The sequence below is a fragment of the Lactuca serriola genome, chromosome 4 (genome assembly GCF_051521515.1).
Source record: "Lactuca serriola cultivar US96UC23 chromosome 4, Lser_US96UC23_V15, whole genome shotgun sequence".
NCBI lineage: Eukaryota > Viridiplantae > Streptophyta > Magnoliopsida > Asterales > Asteraceae > Lactuca > Lactuca serriola.
This window is the reverse complement of record NC_136411.1, coordinates 253869897-253878662: the sequence shown is the minus strand read 5'-3', so window position 1 is coordinate 253878662 and position 8766 is coordinate 253869897. Positions and strand designations below refer to the sequence as shown.

General features: G+C 39.2%; 1 protein-coding gene across 1 annotated transcript; it reads right to left on the bottom strand.

The window, feature by feature from the left end:
* Positions 1 to 7421: 7421 nt before the first annotated feature.
* On the bottom strand, positions 7422 to 8363 carry LOC145099290 (uncharacterized). The gene is made up of 3 exons (XM_079036880.1): positions 8082 to 8363; positions 7961 to 8040; positions 7422 to 7890 (listed from the first exon to the last, which is right to left on the bottom strand). Exons 1-3 carry the CDS (start codon positions 8361 to 8363, stop codon positions 7422 to 7424), a joined length of 831 nt encoding a protein of 276 aa, XP_078893006.1.
* Between the last annotated feature and the right edge of the window lie 403 nt (positions 8364 to 8766).

The window sequence follows — 8766 nt, the reverse complement described above, 5'->3', positions numbered from 1 at the left end:
GGAACCCAAAGTTTCTTGGGTCCTTGTGAGCCTTTTACTGGACTAGGAATAGTAAGAGAAATATCAACCATATATGTGCATTTAATTAAAGTTGTTTCATCTTTTCTTTTAATGGTGAAAACTTTAATTTTTGTTGATTTAGTTGGACTGGAGTTTTTGATGTTGACATTGGTGCTCTTTTGATTCGCTTTTGGAAGATTGTTATCTTCAGGGTAGAGTTTTGATTTTCCCTTAAAAGTAATTGAGGGACAGGAATTTGAATGGGAAGAGTTGAATTTAGAAGTGACTTTAGAATCCTGGTTTTTCTGATTGGACTTGTATGGATGGGGACCAAAACCACAATTTTGGTTGCCATGAGATGAAGGACCGAAACTCTCCTTTCGGTTGTTATTGGACGAGGGACCGAAATCGTTCTTTCGGTTGTTAATGGGTGAAGGACCGAAACTCTCCTTTCGGTTGTTTTCAGTCGAGGGACCAAAACCACCCTTTCGGCTCCTATTGGTCGAAGGACCGAAACCATCCTTTCGGTTCCTTTTGGTGGAAGGATCGAAACCATCCTTTCGGCTCCTATTGGTCGAAGGACCAAAACTATCCTTTCGGCTCCTTTCAGTAGAGTGACCGAAACCATTCCTTCGGTTTATTCCCGATGAGGAACCGAACCTTCTCTTTCGGTTCCTTGAGTCTTCTTGTGATTTGTGCTTCCTTTCTATCCTTACAAAATCAGGATTTTGGGAATTCCAAAACTGTTTTCTTTCTGAGAGATTCTTCTTATATCTCAGATTTCTTTGATGCTTTTGATCAGCCACGTGTTTTGGATTTCTGTGAATGTTGGCCTTTCGTTTCGAAGTATGGGCACAACATTCACTTTTTGCCGAAGAAGTATCACTAGTGGTTTGCATTGGTTCGTCCAAAGGGGGTTTAGTTCCACTTGTTCTCGGCACATCATACTTTGTAGGCTCATTTAGTGGTTCAGGTATGTATCTACTTTTTAATCTCCATGAGGTTTTCTGAGAAAGACCCTTCGTCTCATCTGCGTTGTCTATTGGGGCCGACCAGAAGAATTCGTCACATCCTCCAGCATTATCTTCTTCTACCATAGCTGTTAACTCTACAGTTTGTTGTAGAGTGACTCCCGGTATAGTGTAGACTTGGTTTGGGGTAGTTTGAACCTTTTGGTATACAATAACTTTATCTTTGAGAACTTTGGTTTTGTCAGTAGACGAACGAGAAAACTCAACAGAGTTTTCAGAAATTAAGTTCTTGTGTGACTTGGGTTCGTTTTTGGCTAATTCAGAACAGTCCACCAAATCCTCTATAGAGATTTCACTCATATCATCATCCTCATTAAGTTCAGATGTATTTTCAACATCAATTTTATTTTCTGAACTTAAATTGGCATTCACAGAGTCAAACTTTTGTATAGTTTTGGCTCTCAGTTTCAATCTATCATTTTCGTCTAACAGATTTTTGAGCATGTCCTTGTGGTCCTTGGACTTTATGTAGGATTCAATTTTGTCCAGACCTATTTTATACGCTGGAGACACTTCATTAGAAGATACAACACTTTCACAGTTGCAGGCTTCACCATTGATTTCTTCCTCCTTTAGTTCAAGAAAGGGTAAAATCATACGATGTATCTTCTTCCCTATTTCACAATCAAGATGCAACCGAGTGATGTTAAAATAGAGTCTCTTAGCAATTAAACAAAACACATTTCACTGTTTAAGAAGTTTAAGATTGTCTCTTTGCAAATAAATAGAATCATCTTTAGATCTAATTAACTCCTTTTCCTTTTGCTCGATCCACATCCTTTGTTCCTCACTCTTTCAAGAAATCCTGCTGATTTGATTAGTTAGGTTAGAATTTGTGACACGGGTTTGGGTGAGACTGCTACTTATGCTTGAGAATTTTGATTTTAAGTTATTTAATTCCTTTTCATAACTATTAACAGGTAATTTTAGAGAAGCAAGAATATTTTGTACCTTTTTGATCAACTCATCACATTCGTTGATCTGAGCACTTACAGGCTTGGCAACAAAACATCTGTCCTCTCGCTCCCTTTCCTCTTCAACTCCCCCATCAGTTGTGTATCCTCTCATTTGGGACACACCCTCGGTCACTACAAAGCATCTTCCCACTTTATGATCTGCTTTTGCCGGCATAGCCTTTCCATGAGTGGGCTTCCTGACTTCATCATCCTCTGAATTTGTGGACCAGACCTCCTGATGTGTGTAAAATGCACTTGTTTTATTCCTACTTTTTATTGATAAATTTAGCACACAAAGGCAGTGAACATGTCTTTTAGTGGTATAGTTGGATAAATAGGGTGTCGATCTCAAGGAACGAGAAAATTAAACTAATAGCTAATTTTAACTAAACAAATAATGAAAGTAAAAAGGTTTTTTTCTCTAGTTTTGCAAGACTAGAAACTTAAACACACCATAGAAATACTTAATTAACTAAGTAACTAAAGCAGACAACTAATTCACCAAATTTGATAAAGATGTTTCTATTTAGGTTCAACCAATTCACTCCTATGGTTATTTTGAATTTATGATAGATTAATTGTTATTGGCTACCAACTATAGTGGTTAGGTTCATGTTCATTACTCCTAACCCTTAGACAATCAATTAATTCAAGCGGTGATCAAGTGTTTAAACTAATTAATTCCCTAGATTAATGATTTGGATTAAATAAGATTTGTAGTGGTTAATCAAATTAGTGGTTCAATTAACCTCTTGTTTGTTGGTTTCTCAAACAAGCTCACACATTAATCTACCCATTATCTTGTTAATCTTAGTTTCATATTCATTATTCCTAAGCATATGATTAAGTGTTCACATAGACATATGAGGTTAACAACTAAGAGATGTTCATGCAGCTTAATTGTCTTCCAATTAACAGAAAATAGTTGTGATTAATGCATAAGGTTCTTTAACAAACTTAATTTAATAAATCATCAATAAACAATCAATCAAAAGCTAAGAATTAAACCATAGGAGTTACTTGGTATTCCCCGAACAGAAACAAAAACGTATTTAGCTCATAGTTGCAGTAAAAACAAACACAAAAACAGGTTTAACTAAGCTAAACATACTTAATTCCTAAAGCTAAGTGGAATGATTAACCTAGTTGCCTTGATTCTTCAAGAGATTGAAGATTAGAGTTCCTCAACGCCTTCAAGGGTTCTCCAATCGCAGATGAATCTCCAAAAAATGCCAGAAAGTAGTCCCATCGGATAAAGGCTCGGTTTTTATAGCTATCTCAAAACAGGGTGTACTCGGCGAGTAGCAGACCCAACTCGCCGAGTAGGTTCTTAGTTATCCGTCTCAAATCAGGAGTCGTGACTTATCTTCTGGAATATTCTAATGAACTCACCGAGTAGGCTCGTGTACTCGCCGAGTAGGAAAGCTTTTGTCCTAAAATCTTCATTCTTTGGTCTCTAATTGCTTCCCATTGTTCCCTTTCACTCCCAACCATGTCTTTTGGACTGAAAACAAAATTTAAACAGTATTAAGTACCTTTTGTCCACATTATTCATATAATTAGTTAAAAATGAATAAAAATGTATGCTAAATAATTAACTAATTATGCACATATCAAAATACCCCACAGTTGACTTTTGCTTGCCCCCAAGCAAAACTGAATTTTAAACATATTAGAACCACATATGACAACTCCAATCTAACCCAGTCATTATGCCAAGACCGCAACGCATGCATTTGTGTCTAAAATTGTCCTAAGTACCCCCATACACCAAATACTCACAATCCTCAGAAACATTTGCCCACTCACCCCGAACTATGCTCATTTTATGCATCCCTCCGAATCCATCTGTAGAAAACCTCTTACCCTCAAGGTATTTTTAGTTGAGCAACCCAAGCATACATAATCTAGAATTACAATTTATGATACCAATATCGAGCTCTTTTGAATTCTTCACTTCCTTGATAATTTGATCTTTGATCTCTTTGAATTCACCACTTTGTTGTTTGATTTTTGGTATCTTCAACTTTTTGAATTTCTTGGATTTTGATCTTTTGATCTTCACTTTATTTGCTCCAAAATTCTTCAAACTTTTCTTGCAATTCTCTCTCTCTCTCTCTCTCTCTCTCTCTTTTCTTTTTCTTTTTTTCTTTTTTTTTACATGTACCTCTCTTTTTCACTCAAAAACCTACATGCTTAAGCAGGGGCGCTCAACCTCAACCTTTATTGGCTAACGATAATAATTTTCCTGGATACATTTCAGGTTTAGGCTGCTAAACATATTGCATCCCTCAGGCTGAGCGGGGCCGTGTTTTTGTCCCATGATTTCACTGGAATAAGGAAGCCACAAATGCACTAGAACGTGTATAGGCTTAACTAAACATTTGGGTTTTCATGCAATTATCAACACAATTCTAACATGGAATCCTAATTTTCTTTTACCAAAATTTTCTAAATTAAGTCCTAAGTAATATTTTTGGTATGCAACAGTTTTTTTAAAATTAGCCTAAATTAAGATTCTAAATTTTCTAATATGTGACCAACCCCCTACCCCACACTTATTTTATGCAATGCCCTCATTGCATATTATGCAAAAATAAAAATGCAAATATAGAGAGAATTGGAACAAACTCCCCTGGGGTAGTAGTCGATAGGTTAATACTCTTCTCTTCAGCTCCATCTTCACTTGACTTTAGCCATGGGAACAACTCATCCATGTCTTGGGTGTCATGCATCTCGTAGGTTGACTGCTCGAAAATTTCACAGAACAAGTTTCTTAGAAAAATCCCCAGTAACAATTCTTCACAAAAAGTGAATAAATGTTGCAGTGAAAGTGCTCAAAGCAGTTCTGGAAATCAAAAATTTCAAGTCTACTCGGCGAGTAGTGACGTGTACTCGGCGAGTATCTCTTGACTTGGAACTATATCGTGTAATATCCCATGTACTCCCCGAGTAGAATTTGTGCACTCGGCGAGTAGGCGTTGTATTGCCAAAACTGATCCAACTCATGTTCCTTTTGACTTAGGTTTTGAAATTGGAAATTTCACTGACCCTCACTCTAAATCCTTCAGCAGCAACACTCTCCATTACTCTCGACTCTAACAGACTCAATCCTAGGGACAAAACTTTTTACTTTTCTTGAACATCTCTCATTCCTTACTTGACCCTCAACAATTTAGTATGCTTCCTAATCTTCCATCCCTGAAAAATAAACAACTAAAAGTGAAAGTAATAACCATCCCAACAAAAATAAAAATCATTCAGGTTTTAACATTTGTTCCAAACATAACATCATAAAAACACAAAACATAAATAAAGTCTTCAGTCTTCTTCTTCCATATCGGCTCCTCCCGCGCCACTTCCTCCTTCTTCATTTCTTCTCCTCATTCTCTTGTCCCAACTCATAATGTATGGATAGCCGGGTCCAGGTCTTGGGGAAATGTTCATCTGTTGGAAGACGTATCCAAAAGATTGATTATTATAATTAACCCCTCGTCCAATATCGTCCAAGTAGCGCCAGTACTCCACTTGGTTCCATCCATCGTTTTCCTCTTCCACCGGAATAATCGGTGGGTCTTCTCGTACCCGCTCGCTACGTTGTCGTACCCGCCTTCCCGGCTCCTCGGGGATTGCTGGCTCGTCTGCATGTGGAATGGAGAATGAATCACCAAACTTCTCAACGATCCGCGCCCTCCTATATAATGCAGTGTTGAATGGTGGAGGGTGAATGACCGTGAGTGCCCTAGCTTGTTGCAAATCTAGGACCCCAAACGACCTGGCCAACCTAGTAACAAACATGCCTCCATTGATTTTGGAGTTAACTTTTTCCTTAACCGCCCCTTCAGCAAGAAATTTGGCAATGCAATAGGGGAGATTGCAGAAAGCGTCGGGAGTAATAATACTCCATAGATAGAAGATATCAAGGGTTGGGATCTTGTCCCAATCCTTCCGCATGTTGATGGTGCTAGCCACGAAGCGGTGAATAAGGCGATGGATCGACGATCGAATATGACCCTCCTGAGCGGTGGAAGGAATATACACCCGGTTGGCAATCGTGTTCCACCATGTAGAGGCCACCACTGCCTCGGGAAGTTCCTTATGGCAGTTCTCCAGAAAAGCTTCAAAGTCCTCTGTCATCATAGTGCTCTGGTCATAAATCCCTAGCCTCCAAGAAAACTCAGCAATGCTGCATTGTCGCAGCTCCCCGCCCAAAGAAAAAGAAATTGTGTTGGGGTTGTAATACTCACTACCACCTCGAAATGACATGGTTTCCAAAACAAGTCGACATAAACAGGCTCTTATAACTTGAATAATTGTAACCAACCATCACATATGATGGTGGTATACCCCAAAATGCACTCCTTCACCAAGTATGGTGTGATCTCCTCCTCCAAACCCACTTTTCCCAACCAATCCCAGTCAACAGCGTTGGGCAAATGGATTTCCTTCTTTTTGAGCGCCTCTAATCTGTTTTTGGCCCTAGCTTGTGATGATTTGGAAGTGATCTGTTGAAATGAAATCCATGGGATATCACTTTGGCTCCCCCCACAAGAAGACTGCCCCCTTCTGGCCATGATCCCTGCATAAAAACATCAAAAGAACACAAACAAACAGTACCCAGTAATTAAAAACGAACAAATCAGGTCTGAATAGTCCTCTACTCGCCGAGTACACGACCTACTCGGCGAGTAGGTCGAACATCGGGAACTGTTTGGTGCCGATCATGTATAGGCTGTCCAAAACTCCAAATTCTTCACAGGGGTTTGTTGTAATGAGTTATCTAACCATAAATCCAAAAGAAATTCCTTCTAACAATTCCTAATTCATGGCTAAATTAAAACCCTAGAATTTGAGGAAACCCCCAAATCCGAATTTAAGCAAAATAGGGGCAAATCAATGATAAAGCTTGAACCTTTGATGAGTTTTAAGTGTAAAGATGTTACCTTTTCCTTTGAAAGATGAAGATTAAGTGGAAAACTGAAGAAATTTGAAGAAATCTCAAGAAATTGCAGAGGGTGCTTGAGGACATGCTGTGCACAGCGAGTATAGGGGTTAAATGGGTGAAAACCCTCTTTTTACAGATTTATATATCATCCATGTAAATTGGCTACTCGCCGAGTAGAAATGCCGTTACGCGTTTTATTGGGTTACTCGGGCAGGTACTCGCCGAGTATACGTGCCTACTCGGCGAGTAATCCTTGTAGATTGAAAAAAGATGTGAATGTTTTGAAAAATTAATGTATTTTCTCATTTTTTTAGCCATCCACCCCACACTCTAGGCATTGCTTGCCCTCAAGCAATTATGTTCTTAAAAGAAGACGAAGGAAAAAAATAATGAAAATAAAGTAAAGGAAAGAAAATGCAAACTTGAAACTCGGGTTACCTCCCGAGAAGTGCTTCTTTTTAGGGAGTCATTAGCTGGACTCCTCCCATTCTACGTGGTTGCAATCCCTTCCTGCAACAACAATTCTTCCATTCCTTCATTCCAGGGGACTCCTTCTTCATACTTTTTGACCCTATGGCCATTGACCTTGAAAGGTGTGCCATCTCTTGATAATAGCTCTATAGCACAATGTGGAAACACCGTCTTCACCAGAAAAGGACCATCCCATCTTGACTTGAGTCTTCCCGAGAAAAGCTTTAGTCGTGAATTAAAGAGCAACACTTTTTGGCCTTCATGAAATTCTTTGTTTTCTTTGATCCTTTTGTCATGCCACCTCTTGGTCTTCTCTTTATAGATCAATGAGCTAGAGTATGCATCATTTCTAAGTTCCTCAAGAGCATTCATTTGCATCAACCGGTTACTTTTGAGTTCCTCCATGTTGAAGTTACACATCTTTAAGGCCCAAAATGCCTTATGCTCTATCTCCACCGGCAAATGGCATTGCTTTCCATAAACTAACCTATATGGTGTAGTACCAATAGGTGTTTTGAAAGCTGTACGAAAGGCCCCAAGTGCATCATCTAGCTTACCCGACCATTCCTTGTGATTGCTCCCCACCGATTTCTCCAAGATTCGCTTTAAAGCTCGATTTGTCACTTCGGTTTGTCCACTAGTTTGTGGATGGTATGATGTAGAAAACTTATGGGTTACCTCATATTTCTTTAACGCCTTCTCCAATTGGTCATTGGCAAAATGTGTGCCTCGGTCACTTATAAGAGCCTTCAGGACTCCAAATCGTGAAAATAACTTCTTTAAAAACCTCAGCACCACCCGACCGTCATTAGTTGGTAACGCTTGTGCCTCCGCCCATTTGGATACATAATCCACCGCCACCAATATGTATTTGTTTCCTCTAGACATGAGAAATGGTCCCATGAAGTCGATTCCCCACACATCAAACACCTCGCACACTTGGATACCATGTTGTGGCATTTCATTTCGAGATGAAATGTTTCCCACTCTTTGACAAGCATCACATTCTTTGACAAATTGGACTGCCTCTTTGAAAATTGTGGGCCAATAGAACCCAATGTCAAAGATCTTCTTTGCAGTGTAGTGTGCTCCATGATGTCCACCCGTGGGCCCGCTATGACAATGCTTTAATATCTTCCGGCTTTCATTTCCGAACACGCATCTTCGTATGATCCCATCCGCGCAGCTTCGGAAAAGATATGATTCATCCCAAAAGTAATATTTTATCTCGGAAAAGAATTTATTCTTTTGTTGACTTGTGAGATCTTTTGGGATGTAATTGCTAGCTAAGTAGCTAGCTATGTTTGCAAACCATGGTTCTTCTCCCACGATTACCATAATATACTCGTCCGGAAAATCATCG

Coding starts and splice junctions, on each gene's coding strand:
- LOC145099290 (XM_079036880.1), bottom strand. CDS start 8,363: ATGCCACAACATGGTATCCAAGTGTGCGAGGTGTTTGATGTGTGGGGA. Junction 8,041..8,081: donor AGGCGTTAAAGAAATATGAG/GTAACCCATAAG, acceptor TCCACAAACTAG/TGGACAAACCGAAGTGACAA. Junction 7,891..7,960: donor CAATCACAAGGAATGGTCGG/GTAAGCTAGATG, acceptor TACACCATATAG/GTTAGTTTATGGAAAGCAAT.